At 34.9% G+C, this 22,897-nt stretch overlaps 1 protein-coding gene across 3 annotated transcripts in view; it reads right to left on the bottom strand.

The window, feature by feature from the left end:
* ema (C-type lectin domain containing ema) overlaps positions 1-22,897 on the bottom strand; it is a 335,572-nt gene that overhangs the window by 101,190 nt on the left and 211,485 nt on the right. For all 3 annotated transcript variants that reach the window (XM_090407474.1, XM_090407476.1, XM_090407475.1), the window contains exons 16-18: positions 20,149-20,303; positions 18,819-18,869; positions 4,664-4,792 (exon numbers count right to left, since the gene is read on the bottom strand). In XM_090407474.1, the coding sequence (XP_090263600.1) occupies positions 4,664-4,792; positions 18,819-18,869; positions 20,149-20,303 (335 nt within the window). The remainder of the gene's footprint in view (positions 1-4,663; positions 4,793-18,818; positions 18,870-20,148; positions 20,304-22,897) is intronic.

Below are 22,897 nucleotides of genomic sequence, written 5' to 3'. Positions count from 1 at the left end.
CGTGCAGGCTAAGGCAACTCTGATGCCGAGGATTGCATCCTTATAAGCTCTCTGGTCAAAATTTCAAAACTTCTTAAGTTTCTACACACACACACACACACACACACACACGTAGGCTTTGAAATAATGGACCTTTAACATCCACTATGGTTATATGAATTATTAATAATTTACATTTGTGATATTTAATGGCTGTATACATTGATAGCTCAGTAACTATTCAATGAACTAATAATGTTGATCAGGTGATTCATCTAGGCATGGCTTGAATGCATATGAGTGGATGAATGAGCAAAATCATCTTGTACAATTTGTTGTGCTTGTTATGTGCATTTATTTCGATGTTTTATTTCTATTTTGCTTTGTTTTATAAAAATTTTCTTTTATTCACTGATGATTAGTACACACTTTTTACATAATAATATATACATCATTTCAGATCATCAGAATTATCCACCCTTCTACGAATCTAACTTTGATTACATAAATTTCTCTCTCTCGTCAGCAGCTCATCGGCTTATCGATAAGACAGGTGACCTACTGACAGTAAAAAATACACTATACAGAAGCAAGAAAAACAAGTAGTTTTATTGTATCATTAAACACAATACAGCAATTTAGTGCTAATTAGTATGATTAGAGACCGCTGGATCAAAATGACTACATAATGAAAAGCACCTCTCTCACACACACACACACAATGCTGCATAAACACAAACAAAAGTTTCATTGTAGCACTAAACACATTTGTGCCAACATTCTCCTTCAAATTTTCAGTCAAAAATGTGATAATAATGCCTGTTTATAATGCAGTTATTGGGCACAGAAAGCAAATGATTTATAATGTGTATAACTTGAAATCAGTTCGAACTGCATTAGAGATTTTCAATAAAATTAAGACAGTTCAAAAACGCTAATTTTACAAATAAAATTCTGCTGAAAAAGTTGCAACTAACATGCCGTATGATTTTTGCGAAAATGCACCTGCTCAATGTGGAAGGGATATACATATAGAAAGCAAGTTCTCTCAGTCAGTGCAACACATGTAGAACACCGCCAGCATGAATGTGTTAAAATTAATTTTTAATCAACAGCAACATGTATAGAATTATTAAAATCAGTGATATTTGTATTACTGGTTAAATGTTCATTAATAACAAATATTTGTGATGTGTGTACTATAATTATTATAAGAACTTATTACTGTTTTACCAATAACATGAATATATCTTTGAAACGATCGTCTTATACCCATTTTTAAAACTGATGCGAATACAGACATTAGTTTTAAAATGTATGCATACTTGAAGAGAATTCCAATATGTTAAATTTTTGTATTATGCACGTGCCTTGATACAAATCATCATCATCATCAAATTCCTGCCATGTACCCTCAAGGGGTGTACAGGATATGATAGTACTACATGAAAAAAATTACATCATTATTAATTTCCTATCTACAATTTTCCTCCAAATCAGTCTGTTACTTGTCAAGACTCCAACATTATCAGATCTTATATTTCTATCATCTAAAGCACTTTGTACCGTATCAATCCACCTATATCTTGGTCTTCCTCTGGGTCGTTTTGCTGCCAACCTGGCAGAGAACACTTGTTTTGCTAATCTTTCCTCGCCCATTCTGTTTAAGTGACCATACCACCTGAGATTAAATCTGCTAACAATGTCAAGTTCTTTCCTAATATCCTCGTTTTTAATATGATATTGCCATTGATGCCATCTGTTCATGCATATAATCTTTCTCAGGACTCTCATATCTGTGGTCTCTAGTCTTTGGTCAAGTGTTTTACTTCTGACCCAGCTCTCAGATATCTCAGATCCATAAGTTAAAACTGGTTTGAACACTGTCTTGTATACAGCTAATTTAGTGTTCCGACTAATTTCTCTCTTATTCCATATGAATTTATTCAATTGACTTCCCACCATACCAGCTTTGCTGATTCTCTTGTCTATTTCTATATTTAATTTACCATCTTCAGTAAAAATCGTGCCAAAATAGCTGAAATGTTTTACTTGTTCCACAGGTTCTCCATTCAAAACACAGTTGACATTTTCAATGATTCTGCCTATTTTCATTGTCTTTGTCTTTTTATTGCTGACCTTCATACCATATCTATTACAACAGCTATTCAATTTAGTCAGAGAATCTTGCAGACTTGTAGCAGATTTATTTAGAAGTATAACATCATCCGCATAAAGCAAAGAACTGACATTAACATCTCCAATTTTGATATCATGTTTAATACCACTTTCCTTCATAATGTGATCCATATAGATAACGAATAACAGAGGGGATAATGTACATCCTTGTACTCAAATAAAGACTAAGTATTGCTTGATATAATGCCCCATTGACACCATATAACTGCAGCATATTGAATAGCTTCTCTCTTGGCACCTTGTCATATGCCTTTTTCAAATCAACAAAACTTAAATAAAGATCTTTGTTATATTCCCATGCTTTCTTGACTATTTGTCGTAAAGTGAAGATCTGATCCTGACAGCCTCTATTTGGCCTGAATCCAGCTTGTTCTTCACCAAGCTTTTCTTCCACAATTCTTCTCAACCGTTTCTCAAGTATATTTGCATAGATCTTGCCAGGAACACTCAGTAGGGAAATACCTCTAATTTTCACATGCAGTTTTATTTCTCTTTTTATATATGGGTACTATGAGACCTCTACTCCAATCATTGGGAATTTGTCCCTCTGTCAGGCTTTCTGAACTATGCAGTGCAGCCACTGTAACTCTTATACCATCATACTTCAGCATTTCTGGTTGAATATCATCTACTCCTGCTGCCTTTCCACATTTCAAGCCTTTCATGGCTTTTTCTACTTCAAGTATGGATATGTATTCCTGACTGCATGCCTGGTCAGTGTTTTTTTACCACTGTGCTGTCATCACTGCTTGTTTCATTTAGCAGTTTTTCAAAGTAATTACACCATACTTCAAGGATATATTATTCTCCTGTTTTCATGTCACCTTTATCATCTCTAACTCCTTTTACAGCACTCTTTCCTCCATTCTTAAGCTTCTTCAACAACCTCCAGAATATTTTGCCACCTTCTTGATATTTATTTTCTATATTCTTGCCAAAGTCCTCCCATGACTTTTGTTTAGCATTCTTGCATTTGTCTCTATATTCTCTAAGAGCACAAGCTGACTTATTTGACAGGAACTTTTGATGTGCTTTCTTCTTTTCCTTCACACGAAACACTGCCTCTACCTTCCTGTATCCACCGTGGGGGTTCTGATTTTTCTATCCTTGCAGACAACCTTACCACATGCCTCTCTGGCTGAATCAATCAAGGTTTTCTTCAAGGCTTGCCACTGAATCTCCAAGGTTTGGTTGCTGTTCTCAAACTCTTTCATTTTTTCTTGAATAATGTTTGTGTATTTTAGTCTACAGTTCAAATCTTAGTGCTGCTCAACCTTTATTTACTTTAAAACTTTGTTATATGTTCTTCTTTTCAATATGAAATTCAATTTTATCCTGCTCAAGACTAAATAGTGATCACTTCCAATTTCAAATCCTCTGTACACTCTGGTGTCCTCACCAGGGAGAAAACATCACTATCAACAATAACATAGTCAACGAGACTTTTCTTATTCCTAGCCTCGTCTCTCCATTTGAATTTGTGCACATTTTTATGTTGGAACATGGTGTTAGTAATAACCAGTCCATGTCCTGAGCAGAAAACTGGTATTTACCATTATTATTAGCTTTGCTCTTTTCTCCAAATTTTCCCAAAAATACCTTTGTATGTCTGACAATCATTTCCTACTCTGCTATTCAGATCCCCAACAAGGACCAACTTGACCAACTTTTCCTTTTTAATTGTGTCAGTTGCTTTTTCTAAAGCCTCAAAAAATTCTTCCACTTTTATCTTAGTAGAACCTTCTGTGGGACCATAGGCACAAATAAGTCTCATTGTCCAGTTCCCCATTCTCATATTTGCCCACATTACTCTACTTGAGACTGACTGCATTCAAGAAGATTAGCCTCATATTTTGTGTTGAATACTATGGCTACTCCTTTTCCTCGATTGTCATTGCCTGAATATAACATTTTGTATTTATTGCTCAGAAAGATCTCACCAGTTTTGGTCTTTCAGTCACCCCTATTATGTCGATCTGGTACTTATCTAATTCCTCAGCTAGCTCCATTTCTTTGCCATTCAGGCTTCTTACGTTGATAGTACCGATCTTTAACTCTGGTGATGTTGAGTTGGGGTTTGTTTTCAGATTTGTTCCAGTAGCTGACTTTTCACTGTTCGCCCTGGTTCCCTGGCGAAAACAATGGGGACCTTGTTTAATCGGGCGACGTCCCAGCCGGCACGAAATTCTGTCATGTTGTACCATCATTTTTTAATTTGGTTTAACCAATAAGAATACAATTTGGTCGGCTAAATCCCAAATTGCCAGCCCATCCTCGTTCATTCAGTATCCAAGTAGATACCCAACAGGGTGCACCACGAGAAGGTGAGGATTGGACATTAGGTCAGAAGCCCTGGTCGGTTCTCCGCATTCCTTTAAAGGCGATGTGGAGGTCTCCTCTCAGTTATACAGCTTTGACCCTTAAGCACCCCCTTGATACAAATAACTAAATTAAATGCAGATTAATATACAAAATGTTCACATACCCTACGAGCCCTTTCAACTTCGCCACAGGGTAAGCGTTTGTGAAACTCAACTCCTGACATGGGTGTTCCAGTTGGTGGCAAGAGTAAATTGGCATCCATCATAAGATATTCTACATTTAATGGCTTTTTCTTGAAAACAGAGAGAACACAGAATTAAAGAAATACAATAAAACAAACACTTAATTCTGAAATTAATAATGAAAAACTTTTATATGAACTTAATTCTTTATGTGCATTCTAAAAATAATACTTCATTGTAATCAAAGCTTACCATATGTACCATACATACACATGAATGTATTGCATGTTGACAGCCTGGGTAGCAAAGCAGTTAGGCATATCTGCTCACAACTAACAGATTAGAATCTAATCACACTGTGGGCAAGTATGTTTGTAATCTTTAGATCACACACTAGACAGTGTCTTTCACTGGCAAGCGTGAGACCTAAAATTACACTGGTGTCCAAAAGTGAAGGGTAAACTACATTTTTATCTGCATTTGAAAAAATTTCATGACTACAGCCCAATGGACATAAATTTCCAGCATACTAATAAATTATATTAACCCAAAAATGTTATACGTTTTGTACAAACTAAAGTTCAATACTTTTTAGCAAAAGTTACTTCTTAAGGATGTAATTAAGGAATTAATTAATGTATAGGGTTTACAGAATGCTATGCAGAAAGACATTTCAGTATGGAATATGTCCATCCTGAACTATGATGCAGCTCTTGCAATGTCATACCATACTTAGCACCAAGTAATTCAGGAATTACTGAGGCAAACTAGCCTGCTCTTCCTTCAGGGCAAGGATAAGGCCTTGTTTGTTTTCTATAGGGGAATTGCAAGCAGCTATGTATCTCCCTATTGCATCCCAAACATGGTCTATGTGGAGTTCTGAGGAGTTTGCTGGCCACTAGATTTGATTAATATTCTCAGACTCCAGAAGTATCTCCACTGCTTGTGTACAATGAGGTGTGGCATTGTCATCCATAAAAATAAATTACTCGCCTACAGGGCACTGGAACAACTGAAAATGACGCTTAAGAACTTTGTTGCAATATTGTTCAGTCGTCTTTTTTTCCAGCACTTGTAGCTCAATAAATCCATTAAGCATAATGCCTCCAGACAACATGACCCCAACATTGCCATATCTATCCCTTTCAAGAACATTCTCATGATGCTAACAATACCACTTTCACAGTAGATCAAGTGTCATCTAGAATCAAAGGAGTCTAAAACGACTCATCTGTAAAGAGTAAATGTTCAATTTTTATGGATACAACACCACTGAAGATGTGCTCTACAATGGGCTGTGGATAAAGGGAAACAGATTACATGCCCCTGGGCATATAGGCCTACTTGTTGCAGACATCTTCCCAGTCTGTCAAGAAATCTGCATGTCTGTGCTTGAATGGAGTCGACTTGCAAGCCGACCTGCCATTGTGCATCAATTACATTTTGCTGTTAAAACCAAAAATCTGTCTTCATGCTGAGTGGTAGAGTGAATGCAAACGTCTGGAACACATTCCATTGGTTTGAAACACTGCCCAGAGCCTGAATATAATGTTAGGTAAGATTCCAAACTCTGGCAACATCAGTAATTTATCAGCAAAAAATCATATCTACTTGGTTTTAATCCTTTACCCAAGGAAGCAAAACATTTTTTGTGCATGAAATATATTCACGTCTGACCTACTTGTATATAAAAACTAATGACTTCACATTAATTGCCTTAGTAGTGATGTGAAGTAACTCAGATGCAAATATATTTCACGTGCAAAACATTGTTTTGCTTCCTTGGGTAAAGGATTAAAACCAAGTATATAATTTCTTGGTATATTTAATGTATAATATAACCAAGGTAAAAAACTTTCAAGTAGTGTATAAGAAAACATCTTATGTTTGTTCTCTAGATAAAGATTTCTGGGTTGATCTAACCTGGCTCACACCTGTAATAGTAGCAGTAATGTACTACAGGATACCAGCCTTTTATGAGCAGGATTAACAAAATGTACCAATGAACAAGAAAACAAATTGCTCTAAAAATTTTTATTACATTTTATATTTTGGTGTTTAAGTTTACATAAAACTTTTGCATAAATGAGACTTTTCAAACATTTAAATATTCAATTACCTGTATATATTAATTTTAATATATATAATTACTTGTGGGGAAAAAAATGAAATTTTAACCTAATCCGAAGTAAAAAAAAAGGCGATTTGTTTACTTAGTCACCGTCTTGGCCTGCTCTTTTTATTCATGCAACTAATTATTACCCTTCATATTGTGCCGCCTACATAAAGTCTTTTACCAGTTCACATGCTTAATCTCTTTGTTCATCCATTTAGTCTCCTACCTTATTTAGCCTTTTCGCTTTCAGAATACACTCAGATGCTGTCACTGTTAAATAGCTCTTGTTCAGTGTCCAAGCACCCTCTATCACTGGCTATGCTATAGCTCCCAGTCATCTTCTAAGTTCTTCATAATCACTGGCTTTGCAGTTCCAACATCATATCATTTCCTGACAGAAGTTCTCATATGATTTGCTGCAATCCAGGTAATCACTTTATGGTCATGCTTGCCAACTAAAGGAAAATTAGATCTCATTCGTCATTACATCCTCTGATATGATCAGATTCAACCCTTTTACATCTGTTACATATTGGATAAAATAGTTCCTCAAGAACTCAAATTAGTTTTCCTTATTCACAAATGGTATATCTTCATTTCCAATCAACATTACGATAATTAAAATCACTCAATAATCACTATTCTCTTGTTCACTAAACCAATTTACTTATACATTTGTCTCTACTCTCCACATTCCTGGCCTATAAGAACACCTAAATCTCATTCTGTCAACCTCTACCTCATACTACATTGAATCTAAACTACTGCCACTATTCCCCCCCCCCGCCCCATTGTATCTCAACCTTGTGCAGTAATTTTCTTGCTATCATCAACATGATAGTCAGGATATCATCCTCATCCAACCATGTTTCCATTATTCCAATTATTTTCAAGTGAAAAAATTCAATCAATGCAACAATTCCATCTTCCTTATTTCTGATATGCCTGGAATGCATAAATAAGTACAAAAACTCATTTTTTTTTTTCTGTAAGCAGTTATATCAATGCCATCTCTCATCTGTGACATTTCCCACCTGCTTCTGCCAATTCATTTTTACAATCTCTTTCCCTCCATATCTCCCCAGACTCAACTATTTCCCAATGCATCCAAGGCCATTCTTATGTTAACTATCTCCAAACATGCATTAATTACTGCCTTCAGAATCCATTTTTGTTAAATTATTCTCACCTTGACCCCCCCCCCTCCATTTCCTTGTTCCTACTACATTTCTAATCTCTCATTTTCATCTCTTGTACTACTCTCAATCCAAAAACACTTCAGTTTCATCTGTTCCACTCTCTGGATGCATATCTGCCTTCATTTGATCCCTTGTGTACACACCATGCGACTTCTTTATCTTTCCAGCTGATTTGCATAACACCATTTAATTGCAATTCATCTTTTGTAGAAAGTATTTTTAACTTGGGTATAATTATGTTAAAGACACCAAGCAATTTTAAACCTGGTTTTACTCCATTTTTTCCCAAGTAAGCAAACAGACAAAATGTCAAATTTGCACCTGCAATTGATGCAAGACTAGCTGATCCCACAGGTAGTGCAAGACCAAGGCAACTTGTGGTAAAGGTAGAGCAAGCTCTGATCACTAATCTTAATATTTACCCTTAATTGCTTGGTATCTTTAACATAATTATACCCAAGTTAAAAATACTTTCTACATTTATATCTCTTCCTGAGATTTTTATTTAATAAGGTTATAACACCTTATGGTAACTTGTTTTGGTAAAATACTTACAAGCTCTGCATTACTAAATCTTGGTATTTCTAGCCTGGCTCCAACTGATGAGACCTCAATAAAGGTCGAAACTGGTCTGGGTAGTGGCCCCTTGCCTTTAATACAAAACATCATACATCCCCTTCTTGGAGATGTGTTTTGGCATTAAGGGTAAATATTAAGATTAGTGATCAGAACTTGCTCCACCTTTACCACGAGTTGCCTTGGTCTTGCACTACCTGTGGGATCAGCTAGTCTTGCATCAATTGCAGGCACAAACTTGACATTTTGTCTGTTTGCTTACTTGGGAAAAAATGGAGTAAAACCAGGTTTAAAATTGCTTGGTATCTTTAACATGCAATTCATCTTATTATTATTATTACATAAAACACCTCCAGGGAGTCCAAAGGCTCATCGAGGGAGGGTACCTACTCTACAACTCTCCCTCTTTCTCGCCAATCCACCAGCCGCAACTACCTTCATCATCTACACCAATGCCATCTACCGTCACTTACCACCACTAGTATTTTCACAAACAAATATAAAATAAACATAAAATATAGGCATATTTTAAGATCACCAAAGGGCATTAATACCTTCTTCAAATAAGCAAGTGTATACAACCTTCCATGTTCCTGTGGATTAAATTACATAGGGCAAACATCGAGAAGCCTGGAAATGCAAATAAAAGAACATGTAGGAGATGTAAACAACAACAGAACAGATACTTCAGGATTAGTCCATCATTTCTCTATCCACCATTGATATTGGGATAAAAGCTCTATGCCCTATATAGAAGAGGATTTTCGACGTAGAAACTTCAAAGAAGCCACCGTTGTACTCCATTCTGGAGAAAATCTAGTAAACAGAAATCAAGGAATGATTCTGAAAGACATCTGGAAAAGTCTAAAAAGTTCGCTCAGCTTACCAGAATTTCATTTCACCAAAAAACTATATAACGCGCTCAATATGGGACATGGGACATGGTTATCAGTCCCATGCTTATAATGTTACGCACCGTTTTAATTTATTTGACCGTGCTACTCCGTTGTTCTTTTTTACTAGTCAACGTTAGTTCCAGGTACCGTTACACATGTCCTGAAGAAGCCAGAGAGTAATGCTGGTGAGACTTGTAGACGATTCTTATATATTTTACAAATATCTGGGCAACTAATAAAGCCAATGTATAATTTCAGTTCAATTGTTAGTTTCTTTCTTCTATAGTGCAGTGTACGTATTTCTGGATGTTGGCTATTAAAAATTTACTAAAAATGTATATATTTGTATAATTTTGCCTTTCATGAAAAACAGACCTAAATATATGGTGAATCTGAATAATTCAAAGATGTCAGAAGAGAATGTTTTTAATAAAAAATAATTCAAAGATGTTAGAAGAGAATGTACAGAGCAGCCAAACTGTTGGTTTATATGTAACTGTACTGAGCACAGTATTTTCAGAAATTCCACGTGGAAATTGGCTAATGGGGAGAACAGGGGAACCAAATGTGGTTCCATCTAGCCGTGCATATATTTTCCCTTTCGTGAAAAATGGCCTGAATAAGTGGTCAATCTGAATAATTCAAAAATGTCAGAAGGGAAACATGGTTAATAGGGTCAAGGGTCTCTGTCAAAAGGTACAATTGTGTAATTGTAAGTTGTAATCTGATGATGCTGGTTAAGGAACCAGCAAAACATTAGTAAGTTCAATAAATAAATTACTGTTGTCCCCCCCCCCCTCCTTCTGATGTTATTTATACTGGGGAAGAAATGTTATGAATAACTACAAACACCTAAAACTTTCTATACATATAGAAATCAGCAACTTGTGAACAGAATTAATAAGGTATTATTTAAGACAAACAGAACTGAAGAGCAAAGCTTATCAAAACAAACATTTGATGTCATGAAAAAGACTGAGAGAAAAACCAAGATCTAAGTGGGATAATGTCATAGAGGAATTTGGAAGAAAACTGTTAACAGAAAGTTAATAATAATATAAACTTAATGATGCAGTACTCCAATAGTGTCCTGTAGACTTCATCATCATCAAATTCCTGCCATGTACCCTCAAGGGATGTACAGGATATGATAGTACTACATGAAAAAAATTACATCATTATTAATTTCCTATCTACAATTTTCCTCCAAATCAGTCTGTTACTTGTCAAGACTCCAACATTATCAGATCTTATATTTCTATCGACTAAAGCATTTTGTACCGTATCAATCCACCTATATCTTGGTCTTCCTCTGGGTCGTTTTGCTGCCAACCTGGCAGAGAACACTTGTTTTGCTAATCTTTCCTCGCCCATTCTGTTTAAGTGACCATACCACCTAAGATTAGCTCTGCTAACGCATTCCTGGATGCTGACAATGTCAAGTTCTTTCCTAATATCCTTCTTTTTAATATGATATTGCCATTGATGCCATCTGTTCATGCCTATAATCTTTCTCAGGACTATCATATCTGTGGTCTCTAGTCTTTGGTCAAGTGTTTTACTTCTGACCAAGCTCTCAGATCCATAAGTTAAAACTGGTTTGAACACAGTCTTGTACACAGCTAATTTAGTGTTCCGACTGATTTCTCTCTTATTCCATATGAATTTATTCAATTGACTTCCCACCATACCAGCATTGCTGATTCTGTTGTCTATTTCTATATTTAATTTACCATCTTCAGTAAAAATCGTGCCTAAATAGCTGAAATGTTTTACTTGTTCCACAGGTTCTCCATTCACAACACAGTTGACATTTTCAATGATTCTGCCTATTTTCATTGTCTTTGTCTTTTTATTGCTGACCTTCATACCATATCTATTACAACAGCTATTCAATTTAGTCAGAGAATCTTGCAGACTTGTAGCAGATTTATTTAGAAGTATAACATCATCTGCATAAAGCAAAGAGTTGACATTAACATCTCCAATTTTGATATCATGTTTAATACCACTTTCCTTCATAATGTGATCCATATAGATAATGAATAACAGAGGGGATAATGTACATCCTTGTCTCACACCAGATTTAACATTAAACCATCTTCCTGTACTTCCTTCAATTCTAACTGCTGACTTACAACTCAAATAAAGACTAAGTATTGCTTGATATAATGCCCCATTGACATCATATAACTGAAGCGTATTGAATAGCTTCTCTCTTGGCACCTTGTCATATGCCTTTTCCAGATCGACAAAACTTAAATACAGATCTTTGTTATATTCCCATGCTTTCTCGACTATTTGTCGTAAAGTGAAGATCTGATCCTGACAGCCTCTATTTGGCCTGAATCCAGCTTGTTCTTCACCAAGCTTTTCTTCCACAATTCTTCTCAACCGTTTCTCAAGTATACTTGCATAGATCTTGCCAGGAACACTCAGTAGGGAAATACCTCTAATTCTCACATGCAGTTTTATTTCCCTTTTTATATATGGGTACTATGAGAGCTCTACTCCAATCATCGGGAATTCGTCCCTCTGTCCACGCTGTCTGAACTATGCAGTGCAGCCACTGTAAGACTCTTATACCACCATACTTCAGCATTTCTGGTCGAATATCATCTACTCCTGCTGCCTTTCCACATTTCAAGCCTTTCATGGCTTTTTCTACTTCTAATATGGATATGTATTCCTGACTGCATGCCTGATCAGTGTTTTTTTACCACTGTGCTGTCATCACTGCTTGTTTCATTTAGCAGTTTTTCAAAGTAATTACTCCATACTTCAAGGATATCTTTTTCTCCCGTTTTCATGTCACCTTTATCATCTCTAATTCCTTTTACAGCACTCTTTCCTCCATTCTTAAGCTTCTTCAACAACCTCAAGAATATTTTGCTGATATTTATTTTCTATATTCTTGCCAAAGTCCTCCCATGACTTTTGTTTAGCTACTTTTACACAGTGTTTAGCATTCTTGCATTTGTCTCTATATTCTCTAAGAGCACAAGCTGACTAATTTGACAGGAACTTTTGGTATGCTTTCTTCTTTTCCTTCACTGCCTTTAACTTCCTGTGTTCACCAGGGAGTTCTGATTTTTTTATCCTTACAGATAACCTCACCACATGCCTCTCTGGCAGAATCAATGTTTTCTTCAGAGTTTGCCACTGAATCTCCAAGGTTTGATTCCTGTTCTCAAACTCTTTCATTTTTCCTTCAATAATCTTTGTGTATTTTAGTCTACAGCTCACATCTGAGAGCTGCTCAACTTTTATTCGCTTTAAAACTTTCTTACATGTTATTCTTTTCAATATGAAATTCAATTTTATCCTGCTCAAAACTAAATAGTGATCACTTCCAATTTCAAATCCTCTGTACACTCTGGTGTCCTGCACCAGGGAGAAAACATCACTATCAACAATAACATAGTCAAAGAGACTTTTCTTATTCCTAGCCTCTTCTCTCCATGTGAATTTGTGCACATTTTTATGTTGGAACATGGTGTTAGTAATAACCAGTCCATGTCCTGAGCAGAAATCCAACAGACATTTACCATTATTATTAGCGTTGCTCTTTTCTCCAAATTTTCCCAAAATATTTTTGTATGTCTCACAATCATTTCCTACTCTGCTATTTAGATTTCCAACAAGGACCAACTTTTCATTTTCATTGTGTCAGTTGCTTTTTCTAAAGCCTCAAAAAATTCCTCCACTTCTACCTTAGTAGAACCTTCTGTGGGACCATAGGCACAAATAAGTCTCATTGCCAGTTCCCCATTCTCATATTTGCCCACATGACTCTACTTGAGACTGACTGCCATTCAAGAAGATTAGCCTCGTATTTTGTGTTGAATACTATGGCTACTCCTTCTTTTCCTTGATTGTCATTGCCTGAATATAACATGGCAATGACAATCAAGGAAAAGTCTTGAGAGATTATATCAAGAAATATTTGCTAACAATAATATTCAACTGCCATCATTTTCTGATGTGCATAGTCCAACAATATTTCATGACTAATTTCCTATAAACTTTATTCCACAAACTGTATTATTCCACTAATCGAGTATTTTGTAATTGAGAAAAAAACAAATGGATTCTATAAATTTCAGCATGTAGAATCTAGAAATGGACTCCCCCCCCCCCCCAAGTATATGGTTCTTTATTCAAATTATGTAAAATACAATCTTAGCAAATTATTTGTTCAATAATGGGAAGGAGAAAAGTGAATTAGGGGAAAAAATTGTATCTTGCAAAATGAATTTAAAAAAATGACCAAAATCCAAATACTTGAATTTTTACATATTTTATTTACATAAGAAAATATTGTTAAAAAATACACAAAATTTAAAAATGCACTTTGTTTCCTCTTATACAGAGGAGGAGGGGGAGGGGCTGAAAAGTTCTGATAGACACCTAGAACAAAAATTATATTACAGCAACTAATATAACCACAAGAAAGAACATATCTTAAAACCTTTTAAGCCCTGTTGTTTCATCAAATTGAAATAATTTGTTTTTTGTTTAGGATATATAAGAGGACATGTCAGAGGTTGTGAACAAATTTGAAGACACAGGGGTGCAGGCCTTCAAGTTTGGATGGCCAAGTTTAAAACTGGGTACCCTGAGACAACAGATGCACCCAGATCAGGAAGACATTCAACAGCGATCACACTGAAAACAATGATGCAGTGCATACCACAATCCTTGATGATAGACAATACTAGTCAAAAAACAATGCAAAGACTGGATATCCAGGAATGAATTGGAGTCATTATCCACCAACATTTCGATATGCAGAAGCTCTCAAAGTAGGTCTCCAAATGTTTGAATGCCAACCAAAAGAGAGAACATGTGTTGTCATCTCAAGGGATTTTGGGTTGTTTTGAGTCAGGTGCAATTTTTTTGGCTCGTATTGTGACTGCTGATGAAACACGGCTTCATCACTATGACCCAAAGACCAAACACATTCAGTGGAGTGGAAACACAAGGATTTCCGCAGCTAAAGAAGTTCTGAATCCTATGCTATGCTACCAAGTACCTCAAAGATGAAACTGTTAGCAGCAGTTTACTCAACTCAACAAAAAAACTGAGTAGAGGTGTATTGCTTTTACACACCTGCTTATACTGCTCATGAAATCCAACAGACAATACACAACTTGGGCTTTCAATGTCTGCCTAACATACTGTTTGGCAGATCTATCCCCATCTGACTATTTCCTATTCCCAAATTTAAAGAAACACTTGAAAGGAACAAAATTTACCGCAAGTGATGAAATCATATCTGCAACTGAGCACTGGTTTGTGTACTGCAAGGGAAAGACTTTCTCAGAGGATTGCAAATGACTCAGCAGTGTTATAACGAGTGTCACTTTGTGGGGAATAGGTAGAATAATGTGTAAGTTACATGGTTCTACCTCAATTCCTTCATATAAATTATCACAACTTTTCAGCACACCCATGTAAACATATTTGCATGTCTTTCTTTGAAGAAACCAATAGTAGTCTCCCATCATATTAGCATTCTATATTTCTTTAACACTGGTGTATTACCATGATCCTGGTGGAACTATTCGCCATGCTCATTCTGTTAACAAGATTTTCAAGAAAAGGGTACCAGGTAACAATAAGAGAAGCAAATTTCTGGTGAAGTCCTGAGTCTTATCTTATAGTACTTTGCTATATGTTGATCAACTAATTCATAATTTTCAGATTTGTTGTACAAATAATCATTCACCAATACCTCTCAACAATTTCAAGGCTTACAAGCATTTTTAGTGAAGCTAGTTTTGAATTTTTCACTGTTTAATATTTTCCAAACATGAGTTCAACAAATGTGTTTCCATATATTTCTAGGGTTAATGAGTTATATTGATGAATATGAGATAGAAATTGTTCGGACTGCTCTTTAGATAGATTCAAACAAGATCTCAAATAAGATAATTTAATTCCTTCTGTTCAATCAGAAGAGTTTGCTAATATTACAAAAGTAACAATCTATTACAAACATGGTCTTTTATAAATTGGCCTATAACCAGATTTGTAACTTACAACTAAAACAATAGCTATTATCAGCTAGCTTTTTCCCTCTCCCATTGAGTCAACTTTACAAGATACAGGATACGTAACAATAATGGGAGCCCACTTTTATCCTAGTCCCCAATTTCATACTCAAAGCAATTGAAGGATGCAGATGCTTAACAAGCATCTGCATCCTTCAATTGTTTCACAGCCTGTAACTTAAATGCAATATAATAGATTAATGAGATATTTAAAGATATCTGAGGACAAGTAAGAACTGAGTTCGTCAGTCCTTCTTGATCAACAATCAATACTGAACCTTAAGACATGTTAAGTCACATTCAAATATGTTCTAACTATGCTTGCATTTACTTCCAAGATGCTACTACATGTCCAGAGAATGTTATTTTCCCGGTATTGATAACACAGAATGATAAGAAAATAAAATTTATTTACTTACTTGTTGATATTATATCCACCATCTTCAGAGCAAAAAAAAAAAAACAGTTCGTCACAGTACAGAAAACAACAATTTGGTAATTGTTGTTTTGTGTACTGTTTTAAAAAATCTTAATAGAAAACACAAGGAATTACGAACTAAAGTCCTAATTAGATGCCATCTATGTTGGAAAAAGAGATCTTAAAAAGACTATCTCTCAGATTTTTGATAAATTTGTACAGCCATACTTGTTCAGGTTTAGAGTATGTTTTGAAGCTTCTGTTAATTCCAGAAACAATCTCTCTGACTTATGACTTCTGTGTAGCACTTTTGTTTTCTTCCAATTGATCCTGTGTGAAGTGGTATCCAAGGCATAGTCTGCTAGACCCGATTTAACGATAGTGCAGATGTATTTTTAATGTTCACCAAGATGGATGATACCTGTCTTCCTGTCTGTTGTTCATAGCAAACCCGGTCACAAGAACTTTAGATGCCCAGAGAAGCAGTGAATCACATCCACAAAAGGGCAATTAATTGACAATGACTTAAAATTTCAGCATTATTACTAATTAATTCATGATGAAATATTCCAAAATCTTACAAAAAAGCATAAATATTTCTTTAAAAAAACAAAAATCCTTCCATTAATGATTTTTTTCAAGATTGCTGATGTGGATTCATAATCAAACTCTTGATATATGTATATATACATATACATACCCTCAGAAGGGGAGTGGTACAGGATAATTATGATAGTAATCATCATTCTGCACCTTGAAATGGATTAGAATTATCTAAATTAAGTTAGAAAAATAAAAGTTAATTTATTGACCAACGTTATTTTATCAGGTCTATCATTTAATCAAATCTTGCATTTAAAGACACACAAGATTTCATCATTCTACATTAACCTACATGTATCTCAGTTTTTTCCCATCCATTTCTACAAATACTAATTTTGTTAATCTTTCATCTCATCTTCCATTTAAGTGACTGAACCATCTTAGATTAGCTCTTCATGCACATTCTTGAATATTAATTGGCAAGTTCATCTAATAATGCTATCATTTTTAATATGAACTGATTTTCCTCATAACTCTGTTCTGGGTCCTGTGTGTTTTCTGTTTGGTGTCTTTAGTCATGTTAAAATTGGTTTGAAAATAGTCTAATCATACTGTAGGTTTAGCTATGGCTGATTTCTCTATTATCTTCTACAATACCAGCTTACTTCTATATATAGGTATCCCTTGCTTAACGCACTGAAATTAATTGCGGCAATCCCTTGATATATGCGGAAAGAGTTTTAATTAATGCACCTTTAATCCTGCAGTGCTCGCAGCTGATCTGACAGATACATGTAAAATGTTTAATATAAATATTCTTACACAATTCAGCATATATATAACTTGGAGGTCATGAATAGCTGTGCATTCATATGTTACAAGTGATATTCCGCACTGTTTTTCGCTGTCAGTTTGGTTTAATACATATTATGTAAAGGTTTGTGATATTTGACAGTAAATTGTATCTGAGAGATACAGCAACCTCTGATGTCAGTATAGTATAGTTTAGTTTTTTTTTTTTTTTTGTTAATAATTTCTAGATTGTAACTGAAAATAAACCATCATGTATTACAGAATCTTCACATAAATAGAGAGCCAAAGGCTTATTTATCATACACGTCCTCTAGGAGATGTATGATAAATCTTCACATAAATAGAGAGCCAAAGGCTTATTTATCATACCATCCTCTAGGAGATGTGCTTTACATTATGAAAAATACTAAGGAAAGTGATCTGGGGCTTACTCCACCTTTACTCCGAGTTGCCCATAAGGTTGCTTATGCTTGCATCTGCCGAAACTTTTAGTTCCTATATATTTGGCACGAAACTCTTGTGGTTTCTATATTCAGCCATGAAATAATGTTGGATTCAATATCCACTTAATTTGTACCATCATGTGTTATATTTGCATTGTTTTTTTCTTTATGTTTTATTGCTTGTTTGCCGAGGTCTGGAGAGTCATTTTGCTTGTTATTGTAGAATTTATGCTGATAAGAAAAAAAAATTAAAACTGTTCAAACGACTCTTGATAACTTCTTTTGATAAAAAAAAAATTATAATAAATAATGTAGGTACAAGTATTTATTAAACATTTACTTTGCATGCATTTTTTATCTTTCCTAAAAGAGTACCATATAAAACGAATTATTAATACAGTAATCAATCATGGATGAACTTAATTTTTACCATTGATTATTAGATTTGATTAACATGATTTTGATATACGCGGTAATATCGAGGGATTAATTAACCGCATTAATCGAGAGATACCTGTATTTTAATGTTTAATTTCCAATCTTCACATAAATTGTGCTTAAATAGAATATTGTCTGTTCTATATCTATTCTACAAATTCATTAGTGTGTGTGTGGGGGGGGGGGGGGGGTTTACTTTATATTGGTTACTTTAGAAACCAAATCACCAAATGAAAAACTTTTGAACATACCAAAAAGTTTATACTAAAAATATACTCTCATACATGCTTGTATTAAGAAGCAATAAATATTATCTAATGCTTTTTCTTAATTATATTGAACAACATGCTTGGAATTTCTATCATAAGATGATAGAAATACAATATCAGAAATACATACAGGAATAAACAGGATTTATTTTATTGAATGAAACTTGCATGGACACACTGCCTGAAACTGAACTTAATCCTTTAAAAGTTTTTTCTGAGAGAAACTCTGCACAACATTTCATAAATATTTGTTCCCTTTAATTAAAAACATATTATAACAAGCATCATTATATAATGAACTGTTATCTAAATTATCTTGGATTAATCATATATATCTGAATATATAATTTCTGTAATATTTACACATACCTTCATTTCCTGATATTCATCTTCAAACATATCTAAAAATATTTCTTCACTCTATAAAAGAATAAAAATAACACTAACATGCTGGTAAAAACATTAATCTTAATTCAAGAATGATATCAATGCATAAGCAACATAAAAAGAATAGATGCAAGTTTTAAGATGTGTGGTGGGAGTTTGAGGGAAGAATGGATTGGAAGATGAATGGTCCACACTTGAATGTGTTTGGTATCAGGAGTCTTGAAAAAGTAATTGGTATGAGACTAAACTGAGTTTGGGAAATTGGATTATGATGGGAATAATGGTGAAAATCTGTGTGAAAGAGCAACAATGCTATAGGAAGTCAGATGAATAAATTTATATGGAATAAGAAAGAAATGATTCAAAACACTAAATTAATTGTATACAAGCCAGTGTTCCGACTAATTTTAACTTATGGATCTGAGAGCTGAATTAGAAAAAATAACACTTGATCAAAGATTGGAGACCTTTGATATGAGAGTTCTGGGAAAGATTAGTGGAGTTAACAGATGTCATTAATGGCAGTATCACATTAAAAATGAGGATATTAGGAAAGAACCTGCCATTGTAACATCTAGGAATGTGTTAACAGAGCTGATCTTAGGTGATAAAGCCACTTAAACAGAATGGGAGAGGAAAGATTAGTAAAACAAGTGCTCTTTGCCAGCTTGGCAGAAAAAACAAGACCCACAGGAAGACCAAGATATAGATGGATTGATAAAGTAAAAAGTGCCTCAAAAGATAGAAATATAAGATTTGATAATATTGGCGTCCAATGGGTAGCAAATAAATGAGGATCTGATGACAGTTTGGGACTTAGCCAAACTAACTAAGTATCTATTTTGCCTCAACCAAGAATAAACACATGATGGTACAACTAACTATCTATTTTGCCTCAACCAAGAATAAACATGATGGTACAACATGATGCAATTTCATATACATGTTTTGGTCATAGAACCAAAGCAAACAGTGAAAAGTCAGCTATTTGGAACAAACACAGGACCACAAAAAATGAAGATAGACATAATCAACACAAGAAGTAAAAAAAGAAAGGAAACACTGTCAGAACTAGAAGTACCACATAGATGACATGTAAAATGCAATGAATTGTGTTTAAATATCAACATCTGACAAATACTGATTAGAATGCGCAAGTAATGAAGCAACACAAAACATGAATTCTCAATTTTCTCAATAATCCAAAATTTCTTAACTATTGGTTAATTCAGTTTGAATATTTATAAAAAAAATTGCATTTAAAATACCATTCTTTTGAGAAACCTATAAAATTATTAAGATAAGCACCAACCTTATAGAAATTACTGAGCATCAGAGTGCTCTCTTCTCGATACTGTTCAACAGCTGCAAGATGTCGATCCTGGAGAAAACTCTGCCCATCCTTTATAACAAGCTGTTTTAGAAGTAGAACACTCATCTGCAGCGTAGCAAGACGAATACGACTGTCTACAAATTTCAGAAAGTTATTTTTTTTCTTTTGCAAATTCAAATAAGTGTTACAATTAGCTTAAAAATCATCTTAAATGATGTTCAGCCTTGCAGGTGTAAATTAAAAAAAAATATTTTGTCAATATTTCTGCAACAACAATACTAACAAGAAAGCAATTTTATTTCCAATAAGTTCAGCTCTTTTATATTACTGTAATTTTAATTCCTCCTCCTCAAAGAACTATTTCCTGGTTTATCTAACACAAATGGTTTTAGATATTGTATATGATGAATTCAAACACTACTTGCAGAGCCAACAGGAATTATTCCTACTGGCACTGCAAGAAGTATTAAAATAAAGAATCCTAACTTTCTTGTATAGTGAGACCTGTGGAGTTCCATAATTATACAATTGCACATGTATCACAGTAGAAAATTATTTACTGTAGAAATATTTTGTTTTGCATATCGTAAGACATCTGTGTGAATGAAGAATAGTAAGGAATTCAAACAAAAGAAGAGCAGAGCATGTGCATTAAATTAGAATTCCTCTACACATACAGTCACAAGTTAAAAACTATTGGGTTGAAAATAATTAAATGACAATACAGCCAATTTAATACCATTGAGAATAATTTCCCAAATTTAGGGATGATAAGGCAGTCATTTTAATTAAGGTTTGGATGATGAAGTATGGCTTCAGCACTTTCTTCAAATAAATGTTTGCATGATCTGTGCTAACAAATAATAGCCTAATTTGTAAGAAAATTGTGGATAGGAGATTAATAATAATGTAAAATTAACCATGTAGTTGCCCCCCCCCCCCCCATGAGGGTACATATCAGGAAATTAACAATGATGTGTGTAATGGTTTGATGTTTTTCCACTGAATACTGTGGGTTTTTGTTTTCAATTCCAAGTTGTACTAGGCCAGATTTGTGCAGTTTGATAAGCCATGTGTGTGTGTAATTATCCAGACACCCCTGTTATTTGAAGTTATGGAACATTCCAGGTTTGTTACCATAAAAATCAGTATACAGATCATAGCAGTTGAATAAAGGTGGTATGACAACACAATGTGAACTCAGTGACTTCAAGAGAGGCCTCATCGTGGGTTGTCAACATTGGTGGCACATCCATATATGCCATTATCGCTCAACTGGAGCATCCAAAATCAACTGTTGGCAATGTGATCAACAAATGGAGACATTCTGGCATCACTAATGCAGGAAAACACTTAGGGTGGCTGCTGAAAATAATTGACAGGAAAAGGAGGGTGTTAAAACAGATGACATGCACAAACCGACTACAATCAGCACAAACCATCCTTGAGTTCCAGAGTGCTAACACCATGGTGAGCACTAATACTGTATGAAAATAACTCCATTTACTGGGTTTCCATGGAAGAGAAGGGGCATGCAAGCGAAACATCACAACAAAGAACAAGGTGACTCGTCTGGCCTGGTACAAAGAGTATGTGAACTGGACAATTGACCAGTGGAAAATGGTACTCTGGAGTGATGAATCAAGGGTCACCTGTTTCCAGTCTGATGGCAGGGTCTGGAGTTAGCCTGGTGAATGCTTGTTACCACAGTGTATTGTTTGGTGGTGGTGGAGGAGTAATGGTGTGTGGGGTGCATTCAGTTGGTTTGGAGTGGGATCACTTGTCATTGTCCATGGCTCCATGAAGGAAGCTCAGTACCTTGATATTCTGGATAATCAGGTGCAGCCTATACTGTGGAGTTTTTATGGAATGGACCTGTGTTACTATCAAGATGACAATGCCCCATGCCATAAAGCTGTGCTGCTTTTTGTCTCTATTTACCCACTGGGAATTTTTCTCTATTCTGAGTAGAGGAATGGAGGCATTCCACCTGATGTCTGCTGCACATAGGTGCAAAGCCTCCCTCATGGAGTGCAGGAGGTGATCAAAGCCAAAGGTGGACATACCCGATATTAGGATTCACCTGCTAGTATCAATTACACATTGCTAATGTGTCCAGACAATTATAAAAAAATAAAGACAGACTATGAAATAGGCAGGCATGTGGACATCAGATATATTTTGAATAGAGAATCTATAGAACAAATACAACCCTTCAGGGTATAAGCACAATTTCATTATTACATGACACCTCCAGGGAGTCCAAGGACTCATCATGGTAGGGCACTCAACTCTACTTCGCTAAATACATCTCACCATCTCCACTACAATTTAATTCTCCTACTACAACACTGCTATCATCAACACCATCTACTACTCATCATCCACAACAACAGTAATTTTTGTCTATAAATTGCATGTGTTCTTAAGGCCAATTTGTCTATACACTGGATGAAAAACTCTGCTACCGCCATATGAGATCGGTTAACTCGTCTTCAATTGAAAAAGCCCAGATAAGGATTCCCCTTGTCACGATGAGAATCGAACCAAGGTCTTTTCCAATCGAAGGGTGCAATGTTCCGCTGTTCTTCCAATTGTGCTATGGAGGTAATTTTTAAAGAAGATTGCAAATTAAATACAGAAAAACAACAACCAAAACCAGTACACATAGGGAGTGCAATGAATAAATTATACGAATAAAGAGAAATCAGTGAAAATACTGAACTAT

This window comes from Typopeltis vanoorti, chromosome 17, assembly GCF_054136105.1.
Source record: "Typopeltis vanoorti isolate ZY-2024b chromosome 17, IOZ_Tvanoo_1.0, whole genome shotgun sequence".
NCBI lineage: Eukaryota > Metazoa > Arthropoda > Arachnida > Uropygi > Thelyphonidae > Typopeltis > Typopeltis vanoorti.
The sequence above is the reverse complement of the archived record's forward strand: the minus strand, read 5'-3'. Positions and strand labels throughout refer to the sequence as shown.